Source organism: Pseudophryne corroboree, chromosome 6 (genome assembly GCF_028390025.1).
Source record: "Pseudophryne corroboree isolate aPseCor3 chromosome 6, aPseCor3.hap2, whole genome shotgun sequence".
NCBI lineage: Eukaryota > Metazoa > Chordata > Amphibia > Anura > Myobatrachidae > Pseudophryne > Pseudophryne corroboree.
The window spans coordinates 300,989,430-301,005,592 of NC_086449.1; the positions used below are offsets into that span (position 1 = coordinate 300,989,430).

General features: G+C 46.4%; 1 protein-coding gene across 1 annotated transcript in view; it reads right to left on the reverse strand.

Annotated features, from left to right (window-relative positions):
* SLTM (SAFB like transcription modulator) overlaps positions 1 to 16,163 on the reverse strand; it is a 312,645-nt gene that overhangs the window by 288,047 nt on the left and 8,435 nt on the right. The window contains exon 2 of the mRNA XM_063926177.1: positions 11,908 to 12,007. Within this exon, the coding sequence (XP_063782247.1) occupies positions 11,908 to 11,913 (6 nt within the window). The 5' untranslated portion in view covers positions 11,914 to 12,007. The remainder of the gene's footprint in view (positions 1 to 11,907; positions 12,008 to 16,163) is intronic.

Consider the following 16,163-nt stretch of genomic DNA (forward strand, 5'->3'; position numbering starts at 1 on the left):
TATATATATATATATATACATATATATATATATATATATATATATATATATATATATACACACACACATATACATACATACACACACACACACACACACATATACATACATACATACATACAGTGGCGGAACTGTGGGAGGCAGTGGAGTCGGCTGCCGCCGGGCTCCTGGCCACAAGGGGGCACATCTCCTCCACTGTCTCCCCATGCCTGGCGATCGCTCGCTGCTATTGCAGACGGAGGAGCTTTGTCAGTGACACGGAAGCTGCCTCCTGTGTATACACTGGCACTGGCTGCAGCTAGGGGGAGCTCCAGAGCGCAGCTCCTCCCGGGCCCTGCCAGTTAAGCAAGCCAGCCTGGAGAAGCTCTCTACTCCTCTGTCAGTCTGATGGTAGCCAAAGGTAGGCACTGTGTGGGGGGTGGGGGAGAGGTGTAGTTGGGGGTGCTGGGGGGGGTGTTAATAAATGTTGGAAGCACTGTGTTTTGTGTGTGCATGTTTTTAAGTGAGGTGTGTGTGTGTGTGTGTGTGTGTGTGTTTTTAAGGGAAGTTGTGCGTTCAAGTAAAAGAGGCATGTGTGTGAGAGGCGTGTGTGTGCGCGCGTGTGAGTGGCATGTGTGTGTGTAAGTGAGTGGCATGTGTGTGAGAGGTGTGTGTGTGTGTGTGTGTGTGTGTGTGTGTGTGTGAGAGTGAGTGGCATGTGTGTGAGAGGTGTGTGTGTGTGTGTAAGTGAGAGGTATGTGTGTGAGAGGCAAGGATTAAAGGTGGCACACACCTGGTCTGGCTACACGCTACCTTACAAATATATGGAGGGATGTCTGTTTCTGAATGTGTGTGTGTGAGAGGCATGTGTGTGTGTGTGTGTGTGTGTGAGAGGCATGTGTGTGTGTGTAAGTGAAAGCGGCGTGTGTGTTTTTAAGTGGAGGCATGTGTGTGTGTGTGAATGCGGCGTGTGTGTTTTTAAGTGAAGGAGGCGTGTGTGTGTGTGTATGTGTGTGTGTTTGGAAGAGGCATGTGTGTTTGTAAGTGAAAGCAGCGTGTGTTTTTAAGTGAATGAGGCGTTTGTGTTTTTTTTAAATATATATCTAGTGTTCACGCTAGGTGTCTTTCACAGGGCGCTGCGCCCTGCCCCTTTTTTAGACAGCTGAATCCCTCCCCGGCCTGTTTTTGTGCGCCCTGCCGCCCCGCCGTTTGCAGCCCGCCGAACCTCGCCACGCCGCCGGACCCAGCCGTGCGCCGCCGGACCGGGTAAGCACATGAGAGTCACCCGCGGCCCGCCCCGCCCATCCGTAGCTGTCAGCCGCCGCTGTCTCAGCCTTGCGCTGACACAGTGACTGACAGCATCTCCCCTCCTCTGCGAGCAGACTATAGGTCTGCTCATGATCTGGTGTGACAGGAGGGCTGGGTTTGCCTCTCCCGCCGAGGCAAACCCAGCCCTCCTGTGTATGAATGTTTAAAAGGACTCGGAGACGCCAGGGAGGATCAACAGGTCGCCATCTTTAATGCAGCTCCGCAAGTGTGGCGGTGATCCGCGCTCCCCCTCTGTGTCCTTGGCTAAATTTACCTTGTAAGTACTACAGTTGTAAACTTCAATCTCAGTGCTCTCTACCTGGTGCAATGTGTCTCGGTGCTCTCTACCTGGTGCAGTGTGTCTCAGTGCTCTCTAACTGGTGCAATGTGTCTCAGTGCTCTCTACCTGGTGCAGTGTGTCTCAGTGCTCTCTACCTGGTTCAATGTGTCTCAGTGCTCTCTACCTGGTGCAGTGTGCCTCAGTGCTCTCTACCTGGTGCAGTGTGTCTCGGTGCTCTCTACCTGGTGCAATGTGTCTCAGTGCTCTCTACCTGGTGCAGTGTGTCTCAGTGCTCTCTACCTGGTGCAGTGTGTCTCAGTGCTCTCTACCTGGTGCAGTGCGTCTCAGTGCTCTCTACCTGGTGCAGTGTGTCTCAGTGCTCTCTACCTGGTGCAGTGTGTCTCAGTGCTCTCTACCTGGTGCAGTGTGTCTCAGTGCTCTCTACCTGGTGCAGTGTGTCTCAGTGCTCTCTACCTGGTGCAATGTGTCTCAGTGCTCTCTACCTGGTGCAGTGTGTCTCAGTGCTCTCTACCTGGTGCAGTGTGTCTCAGTGCTCTCTACCTGGTTCAATGTGTCTCAGTGCTCTCTACCTGGTGCAGTGTGCCTCAGTGCTCTCTACCTGGTGCAGTGTGTCTCAGTGCTCTCTACCTGGTGCAGTGTGTCTCAGTGCTCTCTACCTGGTGCAATGTGTCTCAGTGCTCTCTACCTGGTGCAGTGTGTCTCAGTGCTCTCTACATGGTGCAATGTGTCTCAGTGCTCTCTACCTGGTGCAATGTGTCTCAGTGCTCTCTACCTGGTGCAGTGTGTCTCAGTGCTCTCTACCTGGTGCAGTGTGCCTCAGTGCTCTCTACCTGGTGCAGTGTGCCTCAGTGCTCTCTACCTGGTGCAGTGTGTCTCAGTGCTCTCTACCTGGTGCAGTGTGCCTCAGTGCTCTCTACCTGGTGCAGTGTGCCTCAGTGCTCTCTACCTGGTGCAGTGTGCCTCAGTGCTCTGCCTGGTGCAATGTGTATAATGTGCTCTATCTGGCGCAGTGTGCCTCAGTGCTCTCTACCTGGTGCAGTGTGCCTCAGTGCTCTGCCTGGGGCAATATGTATAACGTGCTCTACCTGGCGCAGTGTGTATAGAATGTTCTACCTGGTGCAATGTCTATTAGGTGCACTACTGTGTGGTGTAATGTGAATTGCCACTATTATGTGGCCACGCCCCTTCCCCACGAAACATCGCCCCTAAATTTTTGCTGCGCGCCTTCCGTGCGCACTGTCTGTGCTTTAGCCTGTAGGAATGGGAGCACCAAGCATTATAGTATGTACCTAAGTTTACCTATCTAACTTAAAAGTGTGCCCTCCTGAATGAAAAATGTGCCCTCCCCGTGATCAGCGCCCTGCCCTAAAAAAATCCTAGAGTGAACACTAATTATATCGGCACACCGCTGCGCCAAAGCATCTCCATTGAGACCCGCTGGCGGGTGAGGGAGCACTGTAGGTTTACTATAGAGGTATGCTGGTGCTTGTTTTATTGTAATGACTGACTTGGAGTGCATCCACTTTCTATGTGTATCTATATTACTATTGGGAAAGGTACCGGAGCACGCTGCTACTGTTCACCCTGAGTGCCGGATAGCTACATATGGTATGTGTGTGTGTATATGTAGGGAGGCACCAAAATTTATAATGCCTCCGGGCGACTGGGACGAACTTACGCCACTGCATACATACATACATACACTCACATATATATATATACCTTGCTTGAATTGCACACACCTCCAGAGTATTACTGTGGGTGCCAGTTTAAAGTAGTTAGTAATATAGTCCATGCCCTCCCGGGCCACTGTTGGTACAGGACAAGGCACAGGTAGCCAGCACGCAATTTGAATGCATGTCTGAAACCCTTACAATGAGGAATGGGTGACTATATGTATATGCCCATATTGTGACTGCAGCATGAAGAAATTCTGTGCGTTTATGCTGATGCATTGGTTTTGATATAACCATTAAATATTTATGCATTTAAATTGGTGTGCTGGCTACCCATGCTTTGTCCTGTACCAACAGTGGCCCGGGAGGGCATGGACTATATTACTATATATTTCTCTTACGTCCTAGAGGATGCTGGGTTCCATTTTAGTACCATGGGGTATAGACTGTTCCGCAGGAGCCTTTGGCACTTTAAGACTTTTCAACAGTGTGAGCTGGCTCCTCCCTCTATGCCCCTCCTCCAGACCTCCGTTTAGAAAATGTGCCCGGGAGACTGGATGCACACTAGTGGAGCTCTACAGAGCTCTGCTAGAAAAAGACTTTCTTAGTTTTTTTATTTTACAGGGAAGCTGTTGGGCTTCGTGGGACTTAGGGGGGGAGGGGGGGGGGGGGGGTAAGTAGGAACCAACTTCTCAGTGAGTTAATCGTTCTGCTTCTGCTGACAGGACACCATTAGCTCCTGAAGGGTACTGAACACAGCCCAAGCCTGGCCAGCGTTCACTCCCACAGCACTGCCGCCACCCCCTAACAGAGCCAGAAGACAGAAAGCTGGTGAGTATATCCACCGGAGTCCTGCAGAGAGAGGTCCTCCGGTCATCGTTGGTGGCATTCAGGTATAGCGCAGCGGGACTCTGCGTGCCATGTCTCTTAGCAGCGGATGCAGAGCGCGCGCGCGGGAGGGGGGGGGGGGGGGCGTGCTCTGAGCGGCATGTATATACCTTTCTTTCACTGGACAAAAGGCACATCCTAGGTGTATTAGATTGTGCTACCCCCGGGGTCAGAATAAAGATACTCAATTTCTGAGGCAGAAATGCACCATTACAAGGGGGCGGAGCTTCTCCTCAGATGTACCAGTTCACTCACTGGGCACCTTTTTCTCCTGCAGAATGCCACTGTTAGGATCCAGAGCGCTGATTTCACCTCAAGACACGGCTGACGCAGGTACCAGGGTGTTATAGAGGGGGAAGGGAGTGTTCATTGTAATTAGGTCTGCGGGCCTAATATTGATATATGCGCAGTAAGTGTGTGAATATTGCACATTTCATATAGGGCGCAGTGTGTGGACTGGCAAATCCCTTTGTGTCTCTCTGACAGACTTTACTGTAGGTCTGTCCCCAATAGCTCCCCTGTGTGATAGGGTGTGTGTGTGTGTGTGTGTGTGTGTGAGAGAGTGTGTGTGAGAGTGTGTGTGAGAGTGTGTACAAGGGTATACCTGTTACGTGCACTGTACTCGGTACTCTGGGAACAGGGTGGAAAAGCTCTGAGTACAGGAATGTAATGCTGCAATAGATACGGAGCTCGGCAGCAACCCCTAAAGAGCCCTAACTCCATTGTCTCACCCTCATGATCAGCCTACGCCTGCGAGACTATGGTTTCTTGGGCCCTTGGCAGCCGCGTTTGAAGGGCGGATTATGTCTGCCCAACTCCGATGCCCCCCGGTCTTAGTTGGAGACAAGGCGTAAACTGAGACGGGGCGATGACAAGGGGAACCTCTAACTAAAGACAGAAATACAAAGTTAGGGGCGCTACAGAACTAAATGAAAGTATGTGCGGCTCTGCCTCCCAGATAAACAACAAAGGCAGTGCTGTCCACACGCCTACACGACACTGTCGTATACCAGCGAGGACAGCCAACGCAGAATCCTCTGCAGAAACTCCAAAACAAATATAACGGAAAGATACGGCCAAGGCCGTAAGGTGCGGCTAAGCTGCTACTCACGACACCAGTGTGAAAACAGGCAGATGGACGGGAACCCCAAAGCCGCAGACACAGGCTCACAGGACCGGAAGGCTGGCAGGATTCCGACAACAGACCACTGTACACCAAGACACAGGATTACTGGATCAAGGATAGGCAAACTAAAGGATTCCGCTCCAGGGCAGGAAGCAGTTCACCAGAAGCTGACAGGTTCTCACTGAGGGTAGGGATGCAGGTGGACTGTAGTAAACTCCAGATTCTGCCAGAACTGAATATGCAGGATTCCACTATAAAACAGGGTCTGGACACCGATACAATATAGGACATGAAACAAGCCAGGAACATTCAGGTATCTTTTACAAATGTCTATCACCAGCTCAGAACTGCAGAGTTAGCTAGGTAATAAGGGAACACGCCCCAATCAGGATGGCTGGAAGCCAGGCACAAGGTAATTGCACAAACACCTGCAGGTGAGAATTAACCCATAGAAAACAGGCTGCAATTACACAGACTCACCACCGGCGGCCAACAAGAGTCTTCTAAACAGGTACAGGGGAAATCCTGGCATGTAAACAGAACTAGAATACAAAATACATGAACAGAAAGTAACAGGAATGAACCACTGCTTGTGGTTCATAACAGTACCCTCTCCTTAAGGGTGAAACTCAGGGCACCCCATAAAAGCCAAGGGGAACAGAAACAGAAGAATAACATAAAATACATAACCAAAATGCAAAACAGGAATGAGCCACTGCCGTGGCTCAGAACAATACCATGTCAGACATCGGGGAGGGTTCTTCCCCGGAAGAACCCATTTTAGATGCACAAGAGGGTAATATGGTGGCCCTTCCCTCTCAGAAGGAGCCGGAGTGGGTGAGAAAGTTGCAGAAGAATATGTCAATGCTTGCAAAGAAATTCTCTGAGTTTGAACAACAGACTAAATATTGGAAGCAGTCTGTGGAGGATGCACTGTTTACTGACCCCTCCATACCATCCACTCGGGTCCCATCCAGTTCCCAGAAAAGGTCTCTGGCCCAGATAATGTAAGGGGACACAGACAGATTCCGACACGGACGTCGACACTGGGGATTTGGGAGGGTTAGACCCTAAATTAGCCAAAAGCATACAATGTATGATAGTTGCTATAAAGGAAGTGTTGGAGTTTCCTGAAACACTTGTCCCAGAGGAAAAGGATTATTTTAAATTAAATAAAAAGCAGGTTGTGACTTTTCCTCCTTCAAAGGATCTGAATGCGTTCTTTGAAGAATCCTGGTCTAACCCAGAGAAAAAATGTACTATTCTCAGAAGGATACGTGTAGCGTACCCTTTCCCTGAGGAAGACGGGCACAAATGGGAGACACCCCCATTGATAGACACCTCAGTTTCTCAGTTGTCTAAGAAAATAGTTTTGCCTGCCCCAGGATCAGCCTCTTTAAAAGATCCGGCTGACCGTAAATTAGAGGCAACCCTAAAATCCATATATACGGCTAACGGAACGTTGCTCAGACCCACCATTGCTTGTGCGTGGGTGGGTAACGCTGTAGAAAAATGGTCAGACAACTTGCTTGTTAACATAGACACAGTTGACAGGGATGAAATAGTCCTAACTCTCGGCCATATCAAAGATGCAGCAGGTTACTTAGTCGAAGCTATGAAGGATGTTAGGTTGCCGAGTTCAAGATCCTCTGCTATGGCGATTTCAGCCCGCAGGGCGCTATGGATCCGCCAATGGAATGCTGATGCAGAATAAAAAAAGAATATTGAGGCGCTCCCTTACAATGGAGAGGCTCTCTTTGGAGGCAAGCTGGATGCCATGATTTCAACAACTACATCAGGCAAGTCAGCATTTCTGCCTTCCACAGCTGCTCCACCTAGGAAAGGATAATCATTCTCAAAAAGGCAAAAGGCACTCCCTTCTTCGCAGGAAGAGGTCGAGGAAGAAGTAGAAAACCTATTACACCATCAGGCTCGCAAGAGCAGAAGTCAACAGCTACTTCTGCTAAAACCACAGCATGACGCTGGGGCTCCCCTGCGGGAGTACGATCAGGTGGGGGCGCATCTACTGTTCTTCAGCCAGGTCTGGGTTCACTCAGATCTGGATCCTTGGATATTACAGATAGTATCCCAAGGTTACAAATTGGAATTTCAAGACCTTCCCCCATGCCGTTTTTTTAAATCAGCCTTACCAGTTTCTGTCCAGAACAGAACAAAAGTGCTGAATGCAATTCAGAAATTACGTCAAGATGGAGTAATTTCCTTAGTTCCTGCCGTACAACAGGAACAAGGATTTTATTCAAGCCTGTTTGTAGTGCCAAAGCCGGATGGCTCGGTCAGACCGATTTTAAACCTAAAAACTGTCAAATACTGTGACAGAGGCAGCATTCTAAAGGCCTAACAGCTATATATATGTACTACGAGATAGTATGTATAATGGGGGTAATTCTGAGTTGATCGCAGCAGGGTTTTTGTTAGCAGTTGGGAAAAACCATGTGCACTGAAGGGGAGGCAGATATAACATGTGCAGAGAGAGTTAGATTTGGGTGGGTTATTTTGTTTCTGTGCAGGGTAAATACTGGCTGCTTTATTTTACACTGCAATTTAGATTGCAGATTGAACACACCACACCCAAATCTAACTCTCTCTCTGCACATGTTATATCTGCCTCCCCTGCAGTGCACATGGTTTTGCCCAACTGCTAACAAAGATCCTGCTGCGATCAACTCAGAATTACCCCCATTATGCATACACATAATAATCACAATATCAAAGGTGACCTCATATTCACCATTATAGTCCAAAAGCATAAGAGAATCCATTTTGTTTCTAGCTAAATGAGAAAGCATATTCATATAAAATTTATACAGACTAAGAGACTAGTATTAAGTCCACGTACGCACATCCGAAGTCCAGTTTAATTCCTAATAAGGAATACCCACACACACACACACACACACACACACACACCTTTAAACAATGGAAAATTAGGAAAATTGTATACTTTATTATAATCAAGGACACATGGTTAAAAGCACGAGTCAGCCTCATCACAAGGATGTATTGGCTAAATATCTCTTAGTTGTCTTTGCCAATTGTCCTAATATTGCATAACACTGTACTCAAGATGCATGAAATCATATGGGAGGGTTATAAGAATGGGGCGTAACTGTGTGTTATAAAAATCATTGTATTGACATGTTTCTGGGTTGATTCATTTTGACCCAGGGAGAGAGAATGTGGTCTCTCGACCTGTATATGGGCGTGGTCCTTAAAAATAAATATTCACTTGCTTTTCTAAATCTGACTTCAATTCAGTCATTTACTTAACATTAACTCAAACAACAACAACAACATGGTTAAAATAGTATTTATCAAAACTCGGAATCTTTATCTAAAAAGGTTCAAATTCAAGATGGAGTCCCTGAGAGCGGTGATCTCCAGCTTGGAGAAAAACGAATTTCTAGTGTCGGTGGACGTCAAGGATGCTTACTTGCATGTTCCCATTTTTCCTCCGCATCTAGCATACCTGAGGTTCGCGGTTCAGGACTTCCACTACCAGTTCCAAACATTACCTTTCGGGCTCTCCACGGCTCCGAGAATATTCACCAAGGTGATGGTGGAGATGATGGTTCTCCTTCGCAAGAAAGGAGTCAACATAATTCCGTACTTGGACGATCTCCTCATAAAAGCGAGATCCAGGGAGAAGTTGGTGCAACACATTGCACTATCCCTGATGGTGCTTCAACAGCACGGCTGGATCATAAATCTTCCAAAATCACAGTTGGAACAGACAATGAGGTTATCATTTCTGGGAATGATATTGGACACCAAAGTACAGAAAGTATTTCTACCGGTGGAAAAGGCTCTGGAAATCCAGAAGATGATCAAACAAATTTTGAAATCAGCATGCGTGTCAATTCATCAGTGCATCCGCCTGCTGGGGAAGATGGTAGCGGCCTACGAGGCTCTACAATATGGCCAATTCCATGCCAGGATGTTCCAATGGGACCTACTGGACAAGTGGTCTGGATCGCAACTACACATGCATCAGAGGATAATCCTGTCGACAAAAGCCAGAATTTCACTCCTGTGGTGGTTACAAAGTTCTCACCTCCTGGAGGGACGCAGGTTCGGGATTCAGAACTGGATCCTGGTGACCACAGATGCAAGCCTCCGAGGGTGGGGAGCAGTCACGCAAGGTGAAAGCTTCCAAGGAAGATGGTCAAGTCAAGAAATACTTCTTCACATAAACATTCTGGAATTGAGAGCTGTGTACAACAGTCTTCATCAAGCGGCACACCTTCTTCAAGGTCGTCCCATACAGATCCAGTCAGACAATGTAACAGCAGTAGCTTACATAAACCATCAAGGCGGAACAAAAAGCAGAGCGGCAATGGCAGAGGTAACAAAGATACTCCTCTGGGCAAAAAGACATGCAAAAGCTCTGTCGGCAATTTTCATTCCGGGAGTGGACAACTGGGAAGCGGACTTCCTCAGCAGACACGATCTCCATCCAGGAGAATGGGGCCTCCACCCAGAAGTCTTTGCAGAGGTAGCAAGTCATTGGGGCGTTCCTCAAGTAGACATGATGGCGTCTCGTCTCAACAAGAAACTTCAGAAATATTGTTCCAGGTCGAGAGACCCACAAGCAATAGCAGTGGATGCACTGGTAACCTAGTGGGTGTTCCAGTCAGTGTATCTGTTCCCTCCACTTCCACTAATACCAAAAATTCTCAAGATCGTCAGAAGAACAAGGGTTCGGGCAATTCTAATTACCCCAGACTGGCCAAGGAGGGCTTGGTATCCAGATCTTCAGGAGTTACTGCTGGAAGATCCTCGGCCTCTTCCTCTTCACGAGAACCTGCTTCAGCAGGTGCCGTTTGTTTATCAAGACTTACCGCGGCTGCGTTTGACGGCATGGCTGTTGAGAACCAGATCCTAGCCCATAAGGGTGTTCCCAATGAAGTCATTCCCACACTTATTCGGGCCAGGAAAGGGGAAACGTCCAAACATTACCATCGTATTTGGAGAAAATATGTATCTTGGTGTGAATCCAAGAAGTCTCCTGCGGTGGAGTTTCAATTAGGACGTCTTCTCCTATTTCTACAGGCAGGTGTGGATGCTGTCTTGAGATTAGGGTCTATCAAGGTCCAAATTTCGGCCTTGTCCATTTTCTTTCAGAAACAGTTGGCTTCTCTCCCTGAGGTCCAGACGTTCGTGAAGGGGGTTCTGGGCATCCAACCTCCCTTTGTGCCTCCTGCGGCGCCATGTGATCTCAATGTGGTGTTGCAGTTCCTTAAATCGGACTGGTTTGAGCCTCTTCCTGAGGTGGAATTGAAGTTTCTCACTTGGAGAGTCCTTATTTGATTTTTCATGAAGATAGAGCTGAACTGCGGATGCATCAGCATTTTCTTCCAAAGGTTGTGTCTTCTTTCCATATTAAAAAAACTGGTGGTGCCAGTGGCTTCTGACACCTCAGACGTTTCAAAGTCCTAGTCTACACAGACTATTGCGCGCTGGATCAGAGGTACCATTCAGCACGCTTATTCCACGGCAGGAATGCCGTTACAGAGTTCGGTAAAGGCCCACTCTACAAGGAAAGTGTGTTCTTCCTGGGCGGCTGCCCGGGGTGTCTTGGCATTGCAAATTTGCTGAGCAGCTACTTGGTCAGGGGAAAACATGTTTGCTAAGTTTTACAAGTTTGACACCTTGGCTGCTGACGACCTTCAGTTTGGTCAGTCAGTTCTTCAGGAACATTAGCACTTTCCCACCCGTACTGGGAGCTTTGGTACATCCCCATGGTACTAAAGTGGACCCCAGCATCCTCTAGGACGTAAGAGAAAATAGGATTTTAATTACCTACCGGTAAATCCTTTTCTCATAGTCCGTAGAGGATGCTGAGCGCCCGCCCAGTGCTCATTTTTCCTGCAGAATTACGTTTTATCTTTTTACACAGGTTCTCATGTGTTAAGATGTTTACAGCTGTTGTGTTATGCAGGCATGTTAGCATGGGTTATGTTGAAGGCCATGTTAGGCGGCATGTTTTGTATGGTGTGAGCTGGTGTGAATCTCGCCACTAGTTTAATGTAAATTCTTCTCTCGAAGTTGTCCGTCTCCTCGGGCACAGTTCCTATAATGAAGTCTGGAGGAGGGGCATAGAGGGAGGAGCCAGTTCACACTGTTGAAAACTCTTATAGTGCCGAAGGCTCCTGCGGAACAGTCTATACCCCATGGTACTAATATGGACACCAGCATTCTCTACGGACTACGAGAAAAGGATTTACCGGTAGGTAATTAAAATCCTATTTTTATTACCTTATACTGCACAGGATTATGGCATGTTTTTTTACAGTGCATTGCTGATAATAATCTGGTATATTATCATGCATGTACTAGCAGTATTGACTATATATCTTTATCAATGGGCCCAGTCCATGCACTCTGTAATGGTTAGGCAAACCAATGTGGTGACTGGCCACACCCCTAATAATGGGCCCCTACCACTGCATTCCTCTTGTGGGCCCATCATGTCCCAGGCCAACACTGTGCCTAATACAAATTCAATAACATCATCTATTCTAAACTATTATATATATTTCAGCAGATACATAGGTAACAAAGATTTACATGCATGAAATGTAGTCTTTAGTTACTATATTATAGCTTACAAGCATTGTTGTATTTTGTTCTCACGTCAGGCAGTTTGCATCGACAATATAATGTTTTCAGATCTTTTCTGTTGCTTTAACATTCTGCTGCCATCTTTATCTGTGCGGAAAAAAGAAACCAGATTTGTTGCTGCAAGCAGAAATGTACAGTAAATGTTTCAGTTTTGTTTTGGAATATAGTGGTTAAAATGATCAATTAGGATTAGAAATTCAATAATATAATAACATTTAATTATTTATTAAAAACTTAAGATCATGTATAGCAGGGATGGCCAAACCAGTCCTCGAGATCTACCAACAGTTCACATTTTCCAGACCACCTAGCTGGTGCACAGGTGTAGTCATTACTAATTAAGATGTGCTGCATTCATTCCTAACTGACAATTCTACAGATCTCCAGGAGGCCTGGAAAACATGAACTGTTGGTAGATCTCGAGGACTGGTTTGGCCAGCCCTGATGTATAGTATATTCCGATTTTTCATAAGAAATAAATAAAATAGAGAAATGTTTCCCTTTTAATTGATTATGGATGTCCTCTTCCCAGGGAAGTGAGGAATATGCTAAGATAAAATTGATACTGTATGATATAGTGTAATATATTTAGAACAATAGCAATCGAAAATACATATTTTTTTTTACAAAATACTCATTCGTGTTTAGAAAAATACCACTATTAATATAATATGAATAGTCCCCAAAAAATAAATAAAATTCAGGGCCAATGCATATTTCCATGCAAGGCTGTTTTGCAACAGATCTTGCCAAACTTAGCACTGCTCACGTTTCTTCGGCCAGTTCCATGTCACAACTACACTTGATGCTGAATGAGTGTTACCGAGTGGCAACAGGGCGCTTTATGAATGTTATCATTATTGTGGTTTCAGACTAATCTCTTGAACCATATATAGAGGTCTATTTATGAAGCAGTGAAATGAGTGGAGAAGTTGCCCATTGGGGTAATTCTGAGTTGATCGCAGCAGCAAATGTGTTAGCAGTTGGGCAAACCCATGTGCACTGCAGGTGGGGCAGATATAACATGTGCAGAGAGAGTTAGATTTGGGTGGGGTGTGTTCAAACTGAAATCTAAATTGCAGTGTAAATATAAAGCAGCCAGTATTTACCCTGCACAGAAACAAAATAAACCACCCAAATCTAACTCCCTCTGCAAATGTTAGATCTGTCATCCATGCAGTGCACATGGTTTTGCCCAACTGCTAACAAATTTGCTGCTGCGATCAACTCTGAATTACCCCCCATGACAGCAGCTCCGTACAGTTATCTAGTATGCATATTATAAATGTTACTTCAATGATGATTGGTTGCCATGGGCAACTTCTCCACAGGCTCACTTCTCCACCCTTTTCACTGCTTCATGAATAGACCCCATAGCTTGCTACTTGGGTGGTGCTGTCGCACAGATGTGTACAACTCAGCATACGGGTGAATATACGTATTCCATGCAGGCAGAGCAAGTCTTATTGCAACCGAGTAGCGTGCAACTATGAATAAGCTCCTTAGGCTGGGTACACACTAGACTATGTGTACCGAACCCGACATTCCTGCCAACGGGACCCAGCATGCACTTGCCGATCTCGGTTAGACATGGGGGAGCCATTCTGCAGCATGCTATCACTAGTGATAGAGAAAGGTATATACAGCGCTAATAACTGGATATGGAAAAAAACATGTATTTTATTACATAGAAAATTGTTGCTACAAATAAAGAGCTGAATTTTAAAAGATTAAGATTAAAATTAAAAAAGAAATTACGATAATAGGGCAAGCACAGCAATTTCTTTGGTATATTACCACATGTGGAAGCCGGACATATTCGACTGAAAAGATTCCATGGAAATGTGCCACAGTCCTGGGGATAAGTTCAAAGCTGGCAGGTAACAATCCACATTGAATTTGAAAACAGACCTTTGAGTGCTTGATTCTGGACAGAACTTAGTCCTATTGAAAGCTAGGTCTTATGCACCTTTGTGGACAACTGCAGGTTCCCCCTTTGTAGATGATGATGGACTTCTAGGCCATCACTAGTGACCAATGGGAGGGCGCATATTATGGGTACGACTGATCCTGATCCACGGGATCAGTCGACATATTGTCTAGTGTGTACACAGCTGTAGAGTATGGATTCAATCCAGTTAGGCAGTAACTTTGTAAAAATGTGTTGCACTGTGGAAGTGGGGGAGGGGGATTTAAAGTGTGATGATTTGGCAGTAGGGTCCATCCCAGCCTTAAATCACTTTCACAGAATCTGAAAACTGAATCTTTTGGAGGGTCAGCCCCACTTATAGGCTAAATCTGTACTCCTTTCAATTACATTTGTTTCTTTTTTTTAGATTAATGTATATTTTATGGTTAAATTTAACATACAGAATTAAAAGATTATGAAATATACGTAAAAATAATAATAATAATAATTTAAAAAAAAAATCCAGTTTGAAGGGATTTCCAGCTATATGGGGAAGAAGCACATGAAACAGTAACATCACCTGCCATACAGACTAGTGCGAGACTGTTCCATTGAATGCAGATGTATATGAGATATAGGAGGTAATTCAGGGCCAGATGTATTAACCTGGAGAAGGTATAAGGAAGTGATAAACCAGTGATATGTGCAAGGTGATAAAGGCACCAGCCAATCAGATCCTGTTAATTTACATATTGGAGCTGATTGGCTGGTGCGTTTAATACCTTTCACATATCACTGGTTTATCACCTCCTTGTGCCTTCTCCAGGTTAACACATCTGCCCCTCAGACCTAATCGTAGCAGCATATTTGTTAGCAGTTGGGCAAAACCATGAGCACTGCAGGGGGGGGGGGGGGGGGGGGAGTATATGGCGTGTGCAGATGTGTTCGATTTGGGTGGTGTGTGTTCGAACTGAAATCTAAATTGCAGTGTAAAAATAAAGCAGGCAGTATTTACCCTGCACAGAAACAAAATGACCCACCCACATCTAACTCTTTCTGCAAATGTTATATCTGCCCCCCCCCCCCCTTGCAGTACACCATTTTGCCCCACTGCTAACAAGTTTGCTGCTGCAATCAACTCAGAATTACCCCCCATGTGCACCCCATGTCTACTCTCTCTGCATGTTATATCTACCCCCCCCCCCCCTGCAGTGCACATGGGGGGTGATTCAGACCTGATCGCACGCAGGCCTTTTTATTTGCAGTGCTGCGATCAGGCAGTTGCCACCTACAGGGTGAGGGGGTAGTTGATGTGCAGGGGTGCGAACGCTTGTGCAGAGAGCTGCACAAACAAAAGTTTGTGTAGTCTCTGCACAGCTCAGGACCTACTCAGCCGCTGCGATGATCCGGCCAGGAGCTGACGTCAGAAATCCTCCCTCCAAACGGCTGGGCATGCCTGCGTTTTTCTGGACACTCCCTAGAAACGGTCAGTTGACACCCACAAACGGCCTCTTCCTGTCAATCTTCTTGCAATCGCCGGTGATAGGGGCCAGGCCCCTCCAACAGACCCGAGTAAAGACTACCCACTCCCCACCCCACTCAACGGCCCTGGCTCCATAACATATACCAGTTATCTAAAACAAACAGGCAGTATCAATTTGGCAACACGTGGAGGGCCACAGATCTAGTATCCCATTGGTAAGGAAAACATTGTTTAAGTCAGCCTGGGAGCAATGCATTGTAGTTCGTGAATACAATGTGCACAGGCAATGCTGTCAGTTTCATAGGCATAACCTGGAAATTTTATTTGACTTGTCAGATTTTCCCCATATCATACTAATTTCTTGCCAACCTGGTCTATAAATTATAGTAAAAAATAGTTTGGCCAGCATAACCACCTGACCATAAGGGAAAAATTTGGGTTTGTTTCTAGACTATGCATTGTAGAACTGATCTTGCTGGATAAAATAATACTGTTCCTATATCTCCGAGAAAGCCCTTTGAAAATGTATTATTTGGAAAAGGTAACCAAATAATATATGGTAATTTGGCCATCAGGGCCACGATTCCTTTAGTGTCTGTAATGCGTATTTGATTTTTCCGTAAAGAAAAAAAAAAAAAATACACACACACACACACACACACACACACACACACACACACACGTGTGCTGAGCGAACCGCTCAGCACACATCTCTCCCCCCGCTCAGCACAGCGCGATGTGTGCTGAGCGTGCAGGGGGAGACGGGGGGCTAGATTGGGGGGGGGGGGTGACCTGGTGGATTGAGCCTGCATACTGGCCAATCTAGCACCAGCGATAGCGACGCGCGGGGC